Source organism: Chiloscyllium plagiosum, chromosome 14, assembly GCF_004010195.1.
Source record: "Chiloscyllium plagiosum isolate BGI_BamShark_2017 chromosome 14, ASM401019v2, whole genome shotgun sequence".
Classification (NCBI taxonomy): Eukaryota; Metazoa; Chordata; class Chondrichthyes; order Orectolobiformes; family Hemiscylliidae; genus Chiloscyllium; species Chiloscyllium plagiosum.
In genome coordinates, this window is record NC_057723.1 from 52,049,358 (window position 1) to 52,071,851 (window position 22,494).

Consider the following 22,494-nt stretch of genomic DNA (forward strand, 5'->3'; position numbering starts at 1 on the left):
CTATGTCGTTAATTGCCATCAAATGTAATACTACAGCACTCAAGCATTTGCAGGTTAGCCATCATTTGATTTCCTTCATGCATTTAGCTGACCAAAATGAAGAGAAACTTTGATCAAGTTTACTTTTCTTACTGCAGAAATTAAGTCCCTGAATTGGGAAAGTTGCCTAAGGTCCACTAGAGTTTGACATACACCATATTGAAATAACTCCACAGAAGCCCCATCCCATTACCAAGTCACCCTTTATTTACACGTGGAGAATTCTTGCCACTGATCCAGCTCCCTCAGAGCCAGCTTTGAGAGTGAACAGAACCTCTGACACTCCTGTTCTTATCTGTCAGCTAGGGCTCCCTGATTTAACCAGATTAACAGCTCCAAACTGAAAACTCAGATTCTATGAGGTCCACCTATCTGACCTCATTACAATCACTACATCCCTCTACCTCTGAGTCTGAAAACATAGGCTGGATCTTTTTTTGTATCTCCTTCTCGGGCTTTTTAGCACCAGGTCAGGTATCTCCTACTCTACCTCTGATACAGGTGGTGGATAATGTGCAATCGCTTGCCTCTTGTGCCCAGGGTATCTCAGAGGAATTTCATTCTCTTGTTCAGGCAGCAAAGGCATCGAGACAGCAACATCCACTATGTCCACCTCAGGATCTGAGGTATCTTCAATGCTTAACACAGAGTGAGAACCCACAGATTCTGGAACAGTTGAAGCTGTCGGGGAGCTGGGCACATTTTGCTCTCACACTGGTTACAAGTCAGCGACTTTCACATGGTAAACATACTTGATCAGGACCACTGCACCGACCAGAACTTTATACATCACCGGACCTGACCTCACATCATTCATGTCTCTTACCCTAGCAGGGCCATTCCAGTGGTTTCTACACCACACTTTATTGCCTGAACTAAAATGTTTTTCTCACTTATTGAAGTCTTGTGTCCATATCAACCTACCCTCCCCGCCACCCCCCCCCCCCCCAGGATCCAGGAAGATCAGATTTAACCTGGTGTTCTCCCCATTAGCAACTCTGCTGGAGCTATCCCTGTAGTTGCATGAGGGGCAGTTCTTTAATCAAAGAGGAACTGGGACAGTTTGGTATCGAGTGAAACTGTAAGCAGTTTCTTTAAGCCTGCTTTCAAAGTTTGAACTGCGCTTCTTTCTGCCAGACCATTGGCTTTTAGATGGTATGGAGCTGTCCTTATATGTTAAATACCATTGGACTTCAGGAAATACTCAAATTCAATGTTGATAAATTATAGCCTGTTATCTGTGACCAGCACATCCAGCAGTCCGTGTATTGTAAAAGATGCTCAGAGTTTTTCTATTGTCACCCCCATGTTTGACAAATGAACTGAATGCATGTTGAGCCACATTGAGTGGACTTCCACAAAGATTAAGAACATTGAGCCCATGAAAGGACTTGAATGTAATCAATTCCAGGGTTTATCCGCCATTCCCATGAATGTGGGAAAGCTGCTGGCAGTAAATCCTGTCATTGTGGGATTCTGGGCACTATTCCACAAAAACGGCAGTGTCTGCATCCACTCCAGGCCACCAGACATGACTTCTCACCAATATCTTCATTTTGGAAACCCCCAAATGACCCTGGTGGAATTCAGCCAGGATCTGGCGGTGATCTTTGCTCGCGACAATCACTCTTGCACCCCGTAATGATATGTCATCTTCTACGGTGATCTGGTCCCTCCAGGTCCAAAACGGTTTCAATTCTGTTTGTGACAGCCGTTTGATTTCCAATGTCTCCACCAGATATTTCAGTTTTGCCAGCGGCAGATCTTTCTGCCTCCAACGTTTGATATTATCAGCTGTAACTGGAAGTGTGTCCAAAAAATGTAAAATCGTTATGGACTCTTCCATTAGTGGCACCACTAGTGGTGTATCTGCCAGCCGGAGGTGGCTCAATACATCAACATTTGCTAGTTGACCTCCTGGACAGTGTTCCACTTGTAAACTTTGAATTAAAACCTATCACTGAACTCAACCTGAAACTATGGGCAGTACTGCCTTATCATCTTTAAGTATACCTAGCTGAGGCTGTTAGTCCATTATTGCTAAAAACTTACCTCTGTAAAAGGTATTGCTGGAACCTCCTGACTCCAAATATGACTGCCAACCTTCCTTCTCTATCCGGGCTTACTTTCGCTCTGCATTTGCCAACACCCTGGTTGCAAATGCTATTGGGCAAAAGTGAGGACTGCAGATGCTGGAGATTAGAGTCGAGAGTGTGGTGCTGGAAAAGCACAGCAGGTCAGGCAGCATCCGCGGAGCAGGAAAATCGACATTTCGGGCAAAAGCTCTTCATCAGGAATTCATACGCTATTGGTCATTCCTCTCCAGTACTAGATTTGCTTGGGATCATAGTGATGATAGATGTTTCTTCACTTTCCTGAAAGCTATGACTTGTCTACACGACCATTTCCAAGGCTGACCCTTTCTTAAGAGTTGATGCACAGCTGCTGGGATGAAGGCCAAGTTATATATGAACTTTCCATTATGATTCACCAGCCCAAGGAAAGACCTAGGCTCTGGTATACAAGTGGGAGCCAGGACATGTTTGATCTCCTTCACTTTATCTTCTAATGGGTATAACCCTATCCTGTTGACTCTGTAGCACAAGTAGGACATCTGGGGTGCCTAGAACATACACAAGCTGATGAAACTCTACATGGCAGTCTTGTATATTAGTACAAACCTTTATGGGTATTAATTGACGCATACTTCAGGATCCTCACCTAATTGCAATTGCAGGTAGGCATGGCTCATGCCCAGCTTTGTGAATGACAGCCCGTTGCCAGTTTTGGGTGTAAGTTCTCGATGCGAGGGATTGAGTATATATCCAGCTGTGAAAAGCAGCTCACCATTTGTTTAAAATTCCCATAAAGATGAACCAACACATCATGCTTCACAATCAGTACAATCACTGCTGTCCTTTCCATAAACTGTTCTGGTTTGATGATTCCTTGGTTTTCTAGCCTCCTGATTTCTGCCTCTATGTGTGCATGTAAGGCAAATGGCACTAGGTGGGCCTTGCAGAATCATGGAATTGCTACTTGGTCAACATGCAAGGTGACCTTGGTCCCTTTGATGTTCTCTAGATCTCCGTGAAAGTCTTCCAGGCATTTAATTAGCACTTCACACAGACAGCCATTTTCTAATAAAAAAATATTGAGCCAACCAAGTTAGATCTTTCCCAACCAGTTTTGCACCATCAGGCTTGGGTCCGAGCCTTTTGCTACAATCTATGGTAACTGAAGCAGCTGCTTCTCATATGAGACCCTTGTACCCTTAATCTGTAGGGATTCCCCAATATAGGTTCTCAGCCTGGCCAACGTCATATGCAAACTTAAGACTGGTTCTATAATCACTGATACAACGGAGCTGGTAATGACCTCCATTAGAACTGGGTGATGATTTAACTGGACATTTATTTTGATTGGTTTTGATTCAGATGATATTAGGTGGACTTTCTAGAGTTGCACTCTTCTGGATACTGGCTACGAGTTCTCTTCCTCAATTCAGGTTGAGTGGGACTGTTTTGTTCTCTCAAGTCCACATACCATCAGCATCTACAATGGCCTGCATTTAAGCATACCTGGACCATTTAAATATAGGAAACACTACCTTACAAAGTACTAATTTCAATTGTAATTTACCTAGGAACTGCAAAAGTCCAGATTTTGATTATGTGTTTTCAATGTTTTTCACAGCACCTTACATCTTTTCTGAATTGGTGGAGAGATGTGATGTGCTGCTGTAAAATCCCTCAGACTGCTGGGATACACCAAGGCCAGACCCAAAATACGGTGTACTCATCTGAAGACTTTGAAGCATTTGCTGTGCTGGAGCTCCTCTATATTTAATAATTTATAACCTTAACCACATCAATTACAATGATGCAGCAACCAGCAACATCCTGAATTGAGGCCTCACACTGATGCACTCACAGTTAGACCTTCATGGGTGGCTCATGGGCAAAGCAGAGCAGTAATGCCCACTGTTATGGACCAGACCAGACCTTCCTCAAAACATTTCAAGAAAGTAACCCAGACTCTAACTTTGCTAGTGTTTTGAGCAGATGTAATGTGCATATTCCAGGAGGGATGCAGCTGGCTGAACCACTTAGTTTTAAACAAAACAGAATTTATTTGCAAGATTACTGATTGAAACGCAAACAGAAGAGAACTGAATATAGAATAACTTAACCTATCTGAAAACCCAACTGATTATCCCAACTTCATGATGCTGTTCCAACTACTTGCAATAATCCTCTTGGTAAAGAAAGGAGAGACATCAATCACAGGGTCTTACGAGAGAGAGAGAAAAAGGCAGAGAGCTTCAGCATGGAATACCTTCTTCCATGTCACTGTTTCTTGGACCAGCAGCCTCGAAACTGACTGGCTAATTTCAGTGAACAGCCAGACTGCTAAAAACCAACCAAACCGAACCAAACCAAACCAAAACAGAGAAAAGCTGAGCTGAGAGAACTTGCCGCTCCCCTTTGATTGTACATGTATTTCTTTTTAAAACTTGAAATCATTCTCAAGTAGTTAAACCCAGGCTTTTTGGAATCGCTACTTTTATGATCTCTCTGAAAAAAAAAGCCAAGGATAGTATAACCTTGTTAAAGGAGCAGCATCATCACACCCCCACTCCCAGGCTAATTTACCATGGCCCCCGGCCACCTCCCCATAAATATTGGAGCTCAGTTATCCCACTGGGACAGGAGATAATACACCACGTTCTTGGGCAATAGTACCTGGCCTTGCCAGATTCACATAACGATTTAGAAAAACTGTGGCCGGAAGATTAATGTCTACAGGCCAAACTTGCAGCAAGATGAAAACAGATTCATTGAATGAGAAATTAGGTAAGGAATTTTGTTGAATGCTATACTCAACTGGTTTCCACAGTCCTGATCTTCCTCATGCTGGTCAAAGGAAGTAACGTCTATTTTTCTCTTCCCATTGTAACTGTTGCAAAGGTGTAACCTTTTGTGCATAAGTGTTGTGGTCCTGGAGGACAAGCTTAGTACTGACGGCAGGCCAGAAGTGTAAGTTTTATGAGTACCTGTGTCCAAGACATACATGTCCAGCAGGACAGTTATCTGAAGAACAGAACCATCACAGGAATGTGTAAGGCAACTTCTACCCTTTACAACAGGGAATCCACACACATGTAGCTGGCCCACAGACACTGCAGCAGCAGCTGGGAGGCACGTTTACCCTCCAGACTGTTTAAGCTCTCGACAGTGAGTGTACCATTCAGTAGCCATACAAAAACTGTACGTGTATTGCATGGGAAGTATTCTCAGGAAAGACCTGTAATAGCTGTGATCCGAATAACCTCATAAAAGGCCGAGATATTTCGGCCTAAAAATACAGAGAGAGGCAGGTATTTGCCACAATTTCAAGAATATTTGGAGTTAACCTGTCATAGGTAACGATGATGTGTTCCTGTAACAAAATCTTGCATTTTCAGAGCAGCTCATCTCATCAGACTACTTATTTCCTAGAATTGCCTTGTTCTGCATAAAATATAATCAGCCTGGAATATATACTGAAATCCTTCATATCCCTTCAATATGCATCACAGATGAACTGCAATCATTTGTATGTTGACCAAATAATAATATACGTTATCTTTCTAGGTTTTATGACACCGCAGTCCAGAAAAATGGAGTGTCAGTGATGGATGAATCAGAGTTCTACTACACCATCAGTAATTGTAACACAAAGTCAAAATGACCACCAAACAAAGCAGCAATCTGATTTCACTCACAGCTGAGAGTGTTTGGGCTTCAGTAGCTTTGTATGTTTTTACTTGTACTTCTAGTTTTCTGTTTTGATTTAACTTTTTATTGTTTTTGTAGTTCTCGTGTCTGTAGAGTTTAAAGATTATTTATTGTTGCTATATGTGATGTTTGCATAACTTTTATGATCTTATAGGTTTTATGCCATGTCAATATTCTGCACTGTAGAAAAAAATAAATTCAGTTACTTGCACTGTGATTTCCGATCTGTGCCTTTCTTTTCACCTTTCCAATGCATACGTTACTGATCACATTTGATTGCAAATGATACCTTTGTGGCTTCCTATGATATGATAGAAAACTTCCCCAAGAACTTCATTTCAAATTGTTGAGAACTTCCAAGTACTTAACTAAAAATGTCTGGACATCTTAGAGTTCTTCAATGCTTTGTTGCTAATGAGAAGCTATTCATTACCCAAGAAATCTACTGTCTTTTTGATATCTATGAGGGCTATGCATTCATTCCTAACAAGAACATTGAACAGATGTGTTATTTGCAAGGTAGATTTTCTAATCATTTAGCTGAAGTCACCTTATTTCTTGGAAGTACTATTTTCACCCATTACCCAAAGATTTCCTGACCCTTAAAGAATAAAGCCACCTTCACAAATCCAAAAACACAAATCCATTTACCTCTACTTCACAATCCAGTTCACTCCAAATCATAAGCAATCATTCATCACAAAAAGATGGACTGCTTTTGCCACTGATGCTCATGTCATGAGAATGAATGGGACAAAATGGCAAAATTTTCAATTACCTCAGGAGACCTCTAGATCATACTGAAAAGTAAATACGTTAACAAGTAAAATTAACTGTTCTTGGACAATTGACTTAAATGATATAATATAAGGGCACTAAATCAACTGGAATGGAATTGGGAATTATGAGTACATCCTACACATCAATTTCTAAATGTGGATTCGGCAATGCAAACCTTATTTCTTTCATGAATCACTTCTGTTGGCTTCCTATTGGTCGTAGGCTTCTTTTTTACAGCTTGGCATTCTTTACAATGTTTCACAGTGTCTCCTATATCTTATATAATCCTGACAAACCAAAAATACTTTCTCTCTAGACTCTTTGTCAAACTCATCCCTATGCACCATTGATGAATATCATGAAGCAACTGCAATTTCTTTCCTGAGTTTCAACTCTGGTCTTTCACATGACACCACTTTTATGAATGGACAACTCAATAAATTTAAAAAAGGCATTATTTGTAAATTTAGTGCCTGGGTTGGCTATTCCTGACTGATATAGTGGTACACCTTCGCAATGCAGAATCTTCGTCAATTGTGTTACCAGAGTCAACTGTTGTAACTGGCAACTCATCTGCATGTGAAAAGAAAAATTGGGTTCAACATCAGATGGGGATGATTATCTCAATACCACATCAGCATTTCAATTATTTGTACTTAATGTCATTTGGATAAGTGTATAAATCAAAACTGATCTCTGCATTTGGGCCACAGCTAAAATTGGTACTGGAGCCTCTGTATTCAAAAATAGCCAGCAGTGTCTTCTGATCAGGTTTGATTGTGACAATACAATCACACAAGTACTTATGAAATCATTCTACTCTAAAAACCAAAGACATTGTTTGATGTTATATCTGAGCACAGTTTTGCTCACTAATTCTGAGATTGCGTGAGACAAATGTATTTAATCTCTCCTTAATACATTGAAGGTCCACCCTTCTCAATCTTTCTGTTGCCTCAAGCATAGTGACCCTCAGGCTAAACCATCATCAGACATCTCTCTCTAATGAGAAAGCAGTGCTAAGGTCCTCTGGACTGTGGCAACTTTACAGCTCATAAGAGATCACAGCACCTTCTCCATATATAGAGACATGACATGCTACTTAATCTTTTGGACACTTGTGATGTACAAGCATTGTACCATCTTCCAATTTACTTTTACACAACTATAATGCTTTGTCATACTCATTTGTCCAAAACCATGGAATACCTTCCATTCAGATTTCATTTAATAGATGCAATAAGATTGTCAATTTTTGTATGAATTTACTGTCGTATGAATTCACTAGACCCAAGAACAATGAGCTCATATTTAGTCTGAGTATGTGCCATATTTCTTTATGCTGGACAGGGTGTGAATAATCTTTGTCCATCTCAAAATTTGAAACATTTCATAATTGACTACCTTCATCTGAACTCTATACTTTGTTGATTGTTGGAGTCCCTTCTCCAGGCTGTCATGGATCTGCTTATTTGGAGTGGAAACAAGTTTGTCATCCAACTAACAATGACTTCATGAATTCCTTCAAAAACTTGTTCATTAGTCCTTGAAAAATTCATGGGGTTCAAGAAACATCAAATGGTAGCCTATGAAACTAGATTAGTCCCATGTGGGTATTCATGATTCATCGTCTAATTCAAGTTGTAACTGAGCATTTGTTTGATATAAATTTGGAAAGATGTAATCTCCCGACACCATAGTGAACAGATTCTCGGTATTTAGTCAATTACCAAGTATATTACATTCTAACACTTGATTTACAGTTGCTTCATAATCTCCACATCATCTGACACTACTATTTTCCTTTGGTAATACCACATTGGGAGTAGGAGAAAGTGAGGGTAGTCCAGTTACACTGTTCAGCTTTTGCAAAAATGTTCTCCTTCACCAATATTTTCAGATTTTTCTCTATTTTCTCCCAGGAAGCCTAGGAAACTGGGCAAGGTCTCAGTAAACTGGTCTGGCATTCCTTTAAACCTATATGTTGGCATTTCATACTTGAATTGGATGAACAGTTTCACTGAACACTCAAGGCTACTTGGTGATCACCTACTCTTGCATTAGACGTTTTCATTGTGTGCAAAATATTTCATTCCAGTTTAATATCAATGATTTTAACGAGATGCTTTTCAGCAAAGCTAGTTTTTGATCTTTCAATGTGATGGGGGAAGTTTTGCCCATTGTGCTTTATAGCTGAGTGGAATCCTTCACTTTATGGTGGTTTTCTCTCTTCCACAACTCCTTAATTCTATATGTGATTTCTCCAACTGGATTCAGGAGTCACGCCAACTGCAGTCCAATGTTGAATTCCATGTTCATTGGAGCTCCATTCAATGTTCCATAGACCATGATGCCCTGTGAATGTTCATTGAATAGCTTTGTGTTTCCTATTGTTTGGATCTCACCTGACTCCTCATTAAATCTGCTGCAGTTCCACAACCATTTGCAGTGACTTCCATTTCCTTTTGCTAATGTTTTCTTGGTGTATGTTTTATTGACATACTTTGCTGAGATGACCTTTCTTCTTGCATTGCACTGCTCTATGTTCACAAATGGACAATCTTGTTGCCAAAGTTGACCTAGGCTTGTGGAGTAGTATTTTGTAACTACAATTGTTTGGGTTTTAGCATCCTAAATTGCAATTTATTTACTTCAGCAGACAGATTAGTGATTGTCAATCCTGATTTCGCTCGAGTTACATTCTGACAAATCCATGGCTAATGCTGTGGCAAGCTATGTCTAAGACTAAATTTGGCAACGTAGGCAACTTACTGTGAATGCCCTTGATTTACAAACCACACATGAACCTGCCTCATAATGCTCTCTCTCAATAATCTCCAAAATTATGGTGGATGGACAGCTTTTTTAAAGCCATGATACACTCAGTGGGTATCTGACTATTTGTTCCAAGCCAATAACTTTCAGTAATCTCCAGTAGTTTGGGATGTAGTGCTGTTCAATTGTATACAAGATGTCTGACAGTGATGTGTCGTAAACTATGAACTGCTCCACATGCAAACTGAAAGGCTTGATCATGTCAACTCTCCCAATAATAAATGTTGATGTCGCCAGCATGGAAGGTCAGCCCACCCATGTGTACACACAGTTTTTCCACAAAGACCAAATTTTGAAAATAAATTCTCAGCAATTATGGCTTGCTGGAAGCTTATCCAAACTAAATTTATTTGATCATGGAATTCTGTAATCCCACCTTGGCACCAAATGTGATGTATTGGCAAGATAGAGTAATAACAATGGAGATTCAACACCAAACTAAACTGATATATTCTGACATATGCACAATGATTACAAAAAGGTGCAATCAGAACTATATTTTTAAAAAGTTGATCCTCTACTAGTCTTCAGCAGCTATTAACGATGAGTTGATGAGCCTGAAGATTATTTTCTGCTCTGAAGCATTTGGTCTTTATTACTTTAACCAACAGTGGATTGATAGAATTGGCAGGACATCCAATAATTTTATGGATAAGGATAATTTAAGTATAAGTTTATATCAAATAAATGCAACCCTGATTTTCTTCTCTCACTTCTCTACTCTCCATACACCTCACTAAATGAGCAGCCTTGCTTTCTGTAAGTATGAGATCATTTTAAAAGGTTGGAATTGGATTAGAATGAGTTGTCCCATTCTAAAGTTACGCTTTGTGACAAAATAGAATTCACTTTGGAAAATAACTTAATTTAACACATCACAAAGCATGACATCAGAATGATGTATTACTTGTTGTTAATAACAGCAGTGTTTATTTCTGATTGTTACAGACTTATCTACATTACTAACCTTAACAATAGTGAAATTATAATTGGTATTCTTGGAATTCAACTTTTCAGAGCTACTTAAAAATGAAACTGAAGCCTGGACATATTTTCAATTTTTTATATCTTGACAAAGTTCATAATTTAATGTCAGTCAGAAATACAACAGTGCTTTTGGAGTACTTTAAACTCTTGGATGTTCATGAGAGCAATACCTTAAATGGTAAGGCAGAGATTTTGGAAAAAAAATTAACTCCAGTGTTGACTAAGTTTAGCAGTAGAAGAATAATTTAGTGATTTTCTGACAGATTATTTTTAAACCCACTTAAGCTTGACTCAGTTGACAGCACTCTTGCACCTTTGAGTCAGAGGGTGTGGAGCAAGTCACTTTATGGATTGAAGCACATAATTGAAATGAACGCTTTAGGACAGTACTGAGGGAGTGTTGCACTATCAAAGGTACAAATTGGGATTATTTGCCTAGGTGTAGTGAATTGGCGGGATGGAACTTACTTCTGCTCCTTTAACTGTGTTAGGTACCTTTCCATATTTACATTAGTTGCCAGTAGGATTTTCACCAACAGGGAGCCTACCATAGCTCAGTTGTAATGTGATTGTGAATGCATGAATTCAATATTCAGATTATATCTTCATTGTTCATTTCTAAAGTACCAACACTGAGAAAAATCAGTGCAATAAATTGATTTCTATAGATCTGTGAGAATCTTCATGGGATAAAGCGGCATCTTCCTTGTGCTATCCATTAACATTACTGCTCCCTATATAAATCAAACTACTGATCAACCAGAGATTATATTCAGCATATGTAATACAAATTGAGGTTGCTTTGATTTTTTTTTGGCCTTCATTCCTCATTCAAAATATTGTTAGAGAACATGGGTAAGAACAAGGTTGAAGTTTACCTGCCAGTTCCTACTAGCTATCTTTTTGAGCAGGAAGAAGGGTTGTGGTAGATAATTGAAACTTAAATATATATATAAATAAAAGATTTGCAAACCAGAAATATTTTTAGCCTGTGTCACTATATTTCATTAATCTTTCCAATTATATTACAGATGTCCAATTTTTTCATTTCCTTCACTGTGTCACCGACATGAGCAAAGTACACATAAAGACAACCTTCACTATGTTTGATTGGAAAGCCTCTGGGGAGATTAGTTTTGACGAGTTTTACATGTTGATTTGCATCATAATTGCTAATAAGGTATGAACTTAAATGGTCTATTATCTTGACACTGAAGTGGTGAAGACAACCTTGAGGGAATGAGGGGGAGCCAGCTGTAGCTCACAGTTTTATTGTGAAGACCAGAGAATTCTAAATCAATTACAAATAAATGAGACTGATATGTTGTTCTATCCTGTGGCAAGGATTCTCTCTATATTATCCATGAAAACTGAATATTTAAGGTTACAAGATAGCACCTTCAGATTAAACGATCTATGAAGGTGAGCAAATGGCTTTCTTTTAGACAGTAATTACTTTGTTGCCAATGCTATCAAATGAAGGTGCATGGGCAGGGGAAGGGAGATTGAGGACTGAAACACAATTTTGATGGGGGTCACACCCTAATGGAAATCACCTAGTTTGGATATAAAAGGTACAGATAAGATACTTTCTAAATGCTTTAAATCTAGAAGCACTGGAATTCTGAAGGCATGGAGAGTCAAAACTGTTATGACTAAAACAGTCTGCCTCCAATTCCATCTCCTTTCTTTCCTCCTTCTCTTGCTTCTTCCCTGATGAACAATGGACTAACAAGATGACATCATCCTTAAGGCCCAATGTTCTCTGGAGGGCAACATTGCAGAATGCATAGCAGACTACCACAATGACCATGGTATATACAGGAGGATATTGGACTTTACTGCTCAAATTTCTGTTCAATGTTCTGCTGAGCTATGAACATTGATTTCTATCATTTCTATTGCGAAGTGAGTGAGCACTAAGAAATGAAACAAAAAACAATAAGATATATCCTGTGCAGGTTTATGCCATGGGTGTGTGTCTCCATGTGTAAAACTGTCTGGTAGAAACATGCAAGGCCTACGTGTCCCTGAGCTCCAAAGTGCCGAAAGGCTGAAGAAGTGAGGGAGATAGTCTCTTGCCTGATCGTAGGCAAGATGACATGACAAGATTGGAAGTTTGTGGATGCTGACTCACTTGGACAAAGTGTAGACAATGATGTGTGGAATGGACTAAATCTGTACCATCACAGTTCTGATGAAAGGTGTTGTGGTCCATGGGCCATGTAGTGACCTTGTGATAAATCGGTAGGATTATGGTTGGGAGAAGCAATCAATGAGTTGTAGTCAACCAGTACAACTTACATTTGGCAATTTATGCGCCTAGCTTCTTGGAGAAGGAAAGAATCTGACATGTCCGTTTTTCAGTGGCAGCAGCAACTCAAAGGGCGGGAGCTTGTACCAGGGGCCTACCGGGAGTGGTGAGTCACTGATTTGTGCTTTTACATTTGAAGTCAGAGAGCAGAGGTTTCTGGGAAAGGAGGGACTTCTTATTTTTATTTCCATCCTGCTATATAAGTCAGTGTCTTCTCAACCCGAGACCCTACCTTTGTAGGGCCTCCTACCGAACCACCTCCTCTAACCTTAAAGACCAGGGACATATCAGGTAAGCGTCTCTTTTTTACTTTGTGACTAGGGGACTAGCAGGGATGGCAGTGCAGGGAGAGCAATGTTCCTCCTGCATGATGTTTGAGGTCAGGGACATCATTAATGTTCCATCCAAGTACATCTGCAGGAAGTGCACCCAACTTTTGCTCCTCCAAGACCGTGTTAGGGAACTGGAGTGGGAGCTGGATGAACTTCGGATCACTCGGAAGGCAGAGACTGTGATAGATAGTAGTTACTCCCAGGCAAGAAGAAAGCTGGGTGACTATTCGAAAGGGGAAAAAACAGTCAGTGGAGGGATCTCCTGCGGTCGTTCCCCTGAAAAACATGTATACCGTTTTGGATACAGTTGAGAGATACAAGCAGTGGGGCCCAGGTCTCTGGCACAGAGCCTGTCCATGTTGCACAGAAGGGAAGGAGGGAAAGGAGGAGAGTGTTAGTCATTGGGGACTCAATAGTTAGAGGCTTAGATAGAAGGTTTGTTGGGAATGAGCGAGACTCGCGGTTGGTGTGTTGCATCCCAGGTGCCAAGGTCCTTGATGTTTCGGATCGTAATTTTGGGGTCCTGAAGGGAGAGGGTGACCAGCCTCAAGCCATTGTCCATGTAGGTACCAACGACATAGATAGAAAGAGAGATAGGGATGTAAGGCAGGATTTCAGGGAGCTAGGGTGGAAGCTGAGAGCTAGAACAAACAGAGTTGTTATCTCTGGATTGTTACCCATGCCACATGATAGCGAGGCAAGGAATAGGGAGAGATATCAGCTAAACACGTGGCTGCAAGGATGGTGCAGGAGGGAGGGTTTCAGGCTCTTGGATAATTGGGGCTCATTCTGGGGAAGGTGGGACTTGTACAAACAGGATAGTCTTCACTTGAACCAGAGGGATACTAATATCCTGGGTGGGAAATTTGCTAGTGCTACTTGGGTGGGTTTAAACTAGCTCAGCAGGGGGTTGGGAAGAGGGGGTGTAGTTGCAGTGCACAGGAGGATGAGGATAGGAAGGACAGGGACAGGATTTCAGAGTCACAGGAATGTGTTGGCAGACAGCACACCCTAGCTTCCACCCTAGCTCCCTGAAGTGTGTCTACTTCAATGCCAGAAGTATCCGAAATAAGGTAGGTGAGCTTGCAGCATGGACAGATACATAGGACTTCGATGTTGTGGCCATTTCAGAGACGTGGATAGAGCAGGGTGAGGAATGGATGTTACAGGTTCCAGGGTTTATATCTTTCATTTAAAACAGGCAAGGTGGTAAAAGAGGGGGAGGTGTGGCCTTGTTAGTCAAGGATAGTATAATGGTGACTGAGAGAATTTTTGATGAGGACTCTTCTATTGAGGTAGTGTGGGCTGAGGTTAGAAACAGAAGAGGAGAGGTCACACTGCTTGGAGTTTTTTATAGGCCTCCGCAGAGTTCCAGGGAGGTGGAAGAGAGGATTAGCAAAATTATTATGAGTAAGAGTGAAAGGAACAGGGTGGTCATTATGGGGAACTTTAACTTCCCCAACATTGACAGGAAATGTTATAGTTCTAGTACGTTGGATGGATCAGTTTTTGTCCAATGTGTACAGGATGGTTTCCTGACACAGTATGTCGAAGGGCCGACAAGAGGGGAGGCCACATTAGATCTGGTGCTTGGTAATGAACCAGGCCAGGTGTTTGATTTAGTTGTAGGTGAGCACTTTGGAGAGAGTGACCATAATTCAGTTTAGTTTAGTGATGGAAAGGGATAGGTGCATGCCACAGGTCAAGAGTTATCGATGGGGCAAGGGCAATTATAATGCGATTAGGCAAGAATTAGGATGCATAGAATGGGGTAGCAAAATGCAGGGGATGCAGACAATCGAAATGTGGAGCTGGTTTAAGGAACAGATATTGCGTGTCCTTGATAGGCATGCCCCTGTCAGGCAGGGAGGAAGTGATAAGGTAAAGGAACCGTGATTTACTACAGAAATTGCATCTCTTGTTAAACAGAAGAAGGAGGCTTATGTGTATGAGACAAGATGGTATAGATGAGATGATGGAGAGTTACAGATCAGCTAGGAAGGATGTAAAGAGAGAGTTAAGAAGTGCAAAGAGAGGACGCAAGCAGTCTTTATCAAATAGAATAAAGGAAAACCCTAAAGCTTTCTATAGGTATGTGAGGAATGAAAGGATAACTAGGGTAGGAATAGGGCCAGTCAAAGACAGAAGTGGGAAGTTGAGTGTGGATCCTGTAGAGATCGGAGAGGTGTTAAATGATCATTTCTCATCGGTGTTCAGTCAGGAAAAGGAGAATATTGTAGAGGAGAAGAATGAGGTACGAGATATTAGACTAGAAAGGATCGAGGTTAGTTACGAACAGGTGTCATCAATTCGAGGAGGAGTGAAAGTAGACAAGTCCCCTGGGCCGGATAGAATTTATCCGAGGATTCTCTGGGAACCTAGGGAGGAGTTAGCAGAGCCTTTGGCTTTGATATTTGAGTCGTCTTTGTCTGCAGGTTTAGTACCTGAGGACTGGAGGATTGCAAATGTTGTGCCCTTGGTCAAGAAGGGCAGCAGAGATGACCCAGGTAATTATAGACCAGTGAGCCTTACTTCTATTGTAGGAAAGGTTTTGGAAAGGATTATAAGAGATAAGATTTATAATCATCGAGCAAGCAACAATTTGATTTCAGATAGTCAACATGGTTTCGCCAAGGGCAGGTCGTGTCTCACAAACCTCATTGAGTTTTTTGAGAAGGTAGCCAAGCATGTAGATGAGGGTAGGATAGTTGACGTAGTATACATGGACTTCAGTAAAGCCTTTGATAAGATTCCACATGGTAGGCTGATATAGAAAATGCAGAGGCATGGAATTGAGGGTGATTTAGCAGTTTGGATTAGAAACTGGCTTTCTGGAAGAAGGCAGTGAGTGGTGGTTGATGGAAAATATTGTCTGGAGTCCAGTTACTAGTGGTGTGCCACAAGGATCTGTTTTGGGACCACTGCTGTATGTCATGACTTAGACGCAGACATAGGTGGATGGATTAGTAAATTTGCAGATGACACTAAAGTCGGTGAAGTCGTGGACAGTTTGGAAGAATGTTACGGGTTGCAGGGGGACTTGGATAAACTGTAGAATTGGGCTGAGAGGTGGCAAATGGAGTTCAATGCAGCTAAATGTGAGGTGATGCGCTTTGGGAAGAATAACAGGAAGCAGAATGCTGGGTCAACGGAAAGTTTCTTGGTAGTGTGGATGTGCATAGGGATCTTGGAGTCCATGTGCATAGATCCCTGAAAGTTGCCACCCAGATGGATAGTGCTGTTAAGAAGGCATATGGTGTGTTAGATTTCATTGGTAGAGGGATTGAGTTTCAGAGCTGCAATATCATGCTGTAACTATACAAGACGCTGGTGGTGGCTGCACTTGGAATATTGTGTACAGTTCTAGTCACCCCATTAGAGGAAGGATATGGAAGCATTGGAAAAGGTGCAGAGGAGATTTACCAGGATTTTGCCTGTCTGGAGGGAAGGTCTTATGAGGAAAGGCTGAGAGACTTGTCTGTTCTCATTGGAAAGAAGACAACTAAGGGCGGGGAGGGGGTGGGGGGGGGGGGGTGGATTGATAGAGACGAAGACAACTAAGGGCGGGGAGGGGGGGGGGGGGGGGGGGGGGATTTGATAGAGACATTCAAGATGATCAGAGGATTAGATAGGGTAGACAGAGAAAGACTTTTTCCTAGGATGATGACGTTAGGTTGTACGAGGGGGCATTACTACAAATTGAGGGGTGATAGATTTAAGACAGATGTCAGAGGCAGGTTCTTTACTCAGAGAGTGGTAAGAGCGTGGAATGCCCTACCTGCTAATGTAATCAACTCAGCCACATTAGGAAGATTTAAACAATCCTTAGATAAGCACATGGATGATGATGGGATAGTGTAGGGGGATGAGCTGAGAATAGTTCACAGGCCAGAGCAATATCGAGGGCTGAAGAGCCTGTTCTGTGCTTTATTGTTCTATGTTCTATAATTAAGGCAAGTTGGAGCATTAATCAGATGCAAGTGTATATAATTAAGGTAGTTATTGCATAATTGTGAAATCTGAAGACACCGGTGAAAAATTAAGTGAAAAATTGCAAAACTTTTTCTCGACATCCAGATTCTGACTTTTATCATTCTGCTTTTATTTGCTTGCTTTCTTGTCATTGCTCACAACATACCAGAGAGAGGCACAAACAGAAATTGCTGGAAAAGCTCAGCAGTTCAGGCAGCATATATAGAGACAAATCAGAGTTAACGTTTCAGGTTGAGTAAACCTTCCTCAGAACACCAGAGAGGGGAATGTTCTGCCCATTATTATTTCACCGCAAGACAGGACTTTGTGGGCAGTCATCAACCCAATTTAGACAAAATCTATAATCCCCTGAAAAAGTAGTGGATTACTGATACTTGACATTTGTCTCCTGTTTTGCAATCACTTTTCAATCATAAAATGTCTGGGCTGCATTGACTTTTTAAAAACTTACTGAACAACAATAAAACCAGCCAGCTGGCGAGGCAAGAATTGCTGTCCTATTATCTGTACCTTAGACTAATCCTCACAAAGTTGTACTTACTATAGCAAATCATTAGTTCAACAAAATGTAATTCTATTCCATAGAGTTGCTTTTGGTTTACTGTAAAGCTGTTCTGCAAGATTAAAGCAGGGTTTAATGTCATTATTACAGGTTTCTGGTAACTTTCATTTGTTTACACTCAATTACTATTTGTTTAAACTTTCCAGGATAAAATGGAGCAGCAATTTCTTTATCGTCACTCTCGTGCTATCTTTGACTTAATTGACTTAGATGGGGGCCACACCATCACTCCAGCAGAATTTTATGCCGCAGGATTTCTCTTCAACATCAAAGGACGTGCTTATTTGCAGATGTTTCGAGATTATAGTGGAAGTGGTGGTGAGGTAAGATGTTGAAATTGTGGCAGTAAACTGCCAATTTACATCTGTTATGAAAACAATGGCACTCCAAATGCTAGACATCTCAAATAAAAACAGATGTGCTGGATCTCGAGGTCATGATCCACATTACAATTGTGGGCAGATGTGACCGATGATGTCACCTGGCTCATGACATTATAGGCCAGAGGAAGTGACAGGCACGTTGTTATCCATGCATGCACAATGTCAGAGAGTTGAGGCAGAGGCTGGGACCCCAGCGGGAGTGACACAAAGGCCAGGAATGGGAGCAGATGTCAGAGTTGGGGCAAGGGATTGGGGTAGAGGGCGAGTGCTGAGAATGTGATGGTGGCTTGGGGTATAGTCTGGAAAGATGCCATTTGGCCGTTCGAGTCTGCACTGACCCTCCAACTCAACCCCCTAACCTATCCCTGTATTTAGCATGGCCAATCCACCGAACCTGCACATCTTTGGATTGGGGAAGGAAACCGAGCTCTCAGCCGAAACTCACACGGATACTGGGAAAGCGTACAAACTCAATACAAACAATCATTCGAGGCTAGAATTGAACCCATGTTCCTGATGCTGTGAGGCAACAATGTTAACCACTGAGCCACTGCGCTGTTTCTCCTTTGCTGCATTCACCTGTAGCAACCATCCTTCCCGGCCTTTTCCAGCTGCTTTTCCTGGAGTCAGGAAGCCATGGTGACTGATGCAAAATCACCAAGTCAGGAGGTCAATGCAAAAGGGCAGCACAGCAGATACAAGTGGTCAGGCCTTGATTGAAGGCTTTGATTTTGAAATGTAAACCTCTGCTCCTCTTTGTCAGCCCAAGTTGCCCCGAGTCCTGGATCATTTGTATCAGTGTGATATTGGAGATTGCCTCTACCTCTTCCATCACTCCAGACTTATGCAGTGGGTCTCTTTGCATATTCATGCTCTAGGTGACACCTAGAGGTGGTATTTATAGCCACTCAGCAGGCCAGGCAACATGGGTAGAGAATGAATAGTGTTAATGGCTCAAGGTAATGTCCTTTCAGCACAGTAGGAAAAGGTGACCATGGAACAGATTTTAAGCACAGACATTGTGGTGCTGATTTGGGGAGGGGTGGAGCAGGAGGGGTGGAAGGTGCATGGGGAAGTGAAGTAATGGAACAAAGCAGAAGAAAAGGGATGGTTTTCCAAATGCTACTTTTCCCTTAAAATCACACGGCTCATCTTTAATTCTTCCCTTCCTTGGATTCTGTTCCATATTCTATGGATAGGGACCCAATCTTCAGTACAATTCCATGATGACTGTGATCACATTTGCAAGTAACCTGCTTCCTGTGAGGACATTGTTCCATTTTCCCAGATTCTTTGTCTGCACTGCATTTAACTGGTCAATATTACCACTGTTTCTGCTATGTTTCAAGATGTGTGATCTTTCTTGTGAGCTTTGAGAACACTCTTCACTTAAAATCAATACAATGTTACTACTTTTATGCTGGAATATTTTGAGGAAAGAAATAATTTCAACAGGTTTTGTGAATGGTAGCCTTTTGGCTGTAGCCTAGTTGTTAAGGTAACAGCAATGAGTCACATTGAGAATATGGTTAATGGAGTGAAATTTTAAACATTATGCATGCATAGAGCTGGAATAAAATTTCCACTCCTGTGTAGTATTTTTCCCACTTGTGCATGTGAACCAATAAAATGACTACAGTAAGCAACCAAATACGTTTATTTTCTCCTTAATGAAAAAATGAATAAAAAAGCAAGGACACTTCAAATATGAGTGTTTTGCTAGGTCTGCAGGAAGAAGCAAATGAAGACAAAAGCTGTATGCCTAACATTAAATTTAACACCCTTTTCTGGAAGTGAAATTTGTGGTAGCATTTTAAAATAACCCACTTATCCCTGTTCCACTAGCTTCTCTACTTCCACCATCTCAAAATAGCCATGAAATGGTTGCTCCAAACCCCTGAGTAAAAAACATAATTCTGTCAATGTAACTTTTTTCTTAAAAAAAAAAAGAAATATTTTTGAATCAACCTGTTCAGGGATGTTATTACACACCTCTGGAGGAGGTGGGACGTGAACCTAGGCCTCCTGGTTCACAGGTAGGGGCAATAGCACTCCACCAGAAGAGCTCTTCTTATTTGTTCCTGGGATGTGGCCAGCACTGCCAAAGCCAGCGTTTCTAATCCATCCATAACTGTCACTGAGGAATTTCAATTAACATCCTCTTGAACCTTATTTGTTGTTCTTTGGCACAACTGAGTCACTTGCCAGAGCCATTTCAGAGTCCGCAAGAGATCTCAACATTGCAATGGGACTAGATGCACATGTAAGCTAGGCCAGTAAACAATAGCAGATCCTCTTCCTTAAAGAATATTAATGAATCAGATTCTTGTAAAAACCTATCAATGATACTTTATCACCATCATTACTGACACCAGCTTCCAATTGAATTTAAATTCCACCAGTGTTATTATTGCATTAGCTGCAGCCTCTTGAAAGTGATAAACATTATCATTGCTATCACCCATCCTTATTGCAAAAATATACATCATTCATGAAAAACATCTGTAAGTACATATAAAAAGGTTCTCATTGTGTTCTGTACAATCTTTCCAGTGAGGACAAAGAAACACAAAGGAATCACTGATATCACCATTACACCACAGTCTGCTCCCAACTCTACTTGAAATTATATGAGTCTGAAGTACCAACATGGAGAAAGTGAGGACTGCAGATGCTGGAGATCAGAGCTGAAAAATGTGTTGCTGGAAAAGCCCTCATTTCTGAAGCAGGGCTTATGCCCGAAACGTCAATTCTCCTGCTCCTTGGATGCTGCCTGACCTGCTGCGCTTTTCCAGCAACACATTTTTCAGCTCAGAAGTACCAATATGCACTACACACATCATGGTCATTAAATAAATTATTACATCCACACAGTAAAAACTATCGAAAAGTTTGTCATTGTTTTTTTTGGGAGGTCAGGAGGAGCATTAAATCTCCTGCTGAGTTAACCCATGTGTTACCCAACCCTCTTTCACTCTTGCCTCCTGTCAGTTCAAGAAGAAACTGGCTGGGTTCCACAGCAGAGCTGGTGGATTTTCAGTGAGCAGTAGTTTGCCAGTGGAATTGTAATGAAGCTTGACTATATAAAAAATATTGTTGGCAAACTCTGAAACCATAACCACATTTTGGTGAATAATTTTGCCCAAAACAGAAATAATTATAAGGATGCTTACTTCTTTTCCTTGTTTATCAGGAAGACTATGAAAGCATACTAACCCTTGCCCACAAGGAAAGAGTTAAGTCATTTGCTTCATTTCTTGCTGTTCCAGATTATATTTCAAATTTGTTTCAATATTTATCAGTAAGGTTGGTTTGTGTGAACACAAATCTCACACAGTCCATTTATCCTGGAAAGAAAACATTCCCACATAACCTTGGTACTTATCCGTTGTAAGCTATAATCACATTCAGTTTGCGATAGCCAAGAACTTTCTAAGAGGGGAGTTGGAAAGTCAGGCACATGTTGAACAGCAGCTTGAAATATTACCGACATGATACCCAAATAATCTGGAAGTGTTTAACATGCTTCAAAATGCTAAAGTTCAGTTTTTTGCCCTCCTTTCCCTTAAAATGAGGAAGCATTGAGCTGAGAAAGGCGACAGAGGAATAAAATGACAAAAAATGTTTTAAAAGGACCATAATGATAAAATCATTAGTGCTAAAAGTAAAGTATGGGCTCATTTCATCATGGCCAATTTCACTTCCATCTGAAAATTGTTAAAATTAGAAAGAGGAAGGTCAACAAAATAAAATGAGAAAAATCTTGTTTTGTCAAACTCATTTGACATTGTTTATTTATTTCAACCAGAACCTTACGTACAATGAATTCAAATTGTTTATCATGGCCTGCTTAGATAAGGAAGAAAAAACTCTTGAAGATAGAAGGAAAAAGAAACAGAAGCAACCAATAATAGGATTATTTACTGAAAGGGATTCTCTGCTACCATTGTAATTGTGTCAATTGAAACAAAACTGGCACTCTTCAAAGAAGAATTCAAAATACCAAACTGATATTGACCAAACCATCTTATTTGTTTCATGGATTTGTACTTATTAGATTTAAAATAAATAAATTTTAATGAGCAGTGCTTCTGGCAAAATTCTTTCGTTTGAATGGTTAAATAGGTAATGCCAATCTATTTTGCTGCAAATTTCATAGGTCATTAAAAAAAATTGATCACCTCATTATGTAAAGAAATATAATAAATTATACGACAACTTTCACACCCCAGGCTATGCCAACGTGTCTACAATCAATTAAATACCTTTGACAATATTTAGAAAATACAGCAATGTGTACAATAGCAGGAGTCCACACACATCAATGTATTGACTGACCTTCTGTTTTTATTGTGATAGTTGATGGATTAAGTATTAGTCAGGATAGCTTTGCTCTCTTCAAAATTATGCCATGATAATGTCCACCTGAGATAAATGGAGAAAAATTAGGTGTCGGTCTTTCATCAGAGCTTGTAAGCTTACGGATTTG

At 40.5% G+C, this 22,494-nt stretch overlaps 1 protein-coding gene across 1 annotated transcript; it reads left to right on the forward strand.

Annotated features, from left to right (window-relative positions):
• Nucleotides 1-10,463: 10,463 nt before the first annotated feature.
• LOC122556928 (EF-hand calcium-binding domain-containing protein 9-like) lies at nt 10,464-22,117 on the forward strand. Its single transcript, XM_043704173.1, has 4 exons — nt 10,464-10,599; nt 11,453-11,601; nt 17,769-17,945; nt 21,814-22,117. Exons 1-4 carry the CDS (start codon nt 10,464-10,466, stop codon nt 21,955-21,957), a joined length of 606 nt encoding a protein of 201 aa, XP_043560108.1. The 3' UTR covers nt 21,958-22,117.
• The last annotated feature ends 377 nt before the right edge of the window (nt 22,118-22,494 follow it).

Excerpts from the sequence above, each read along its gene's own strand:
- LOC122556928 (XM_043704173.1), top strand. The coding sequence starts at position 10,464 with ATGAAACTGAAGCCTGGACATATTTTCAATTTTTTATATCTTGACAAA. Across the intron at positions 11,602-17,768 it reads GCATCATAATTGCTAATAAG|GATAAAATGGAGCAGCAATT; the intron begins GTATGAACTTAA and ends TAAACTTTCCAG. Across the intron at positions 17,946-21,813 it reads ATAGTGGAAGTGGTGGTGAG|AACCTTACGTACAATGAATT; the intron begins GTAAGATGTTGA and ends TATTTCAACCAG.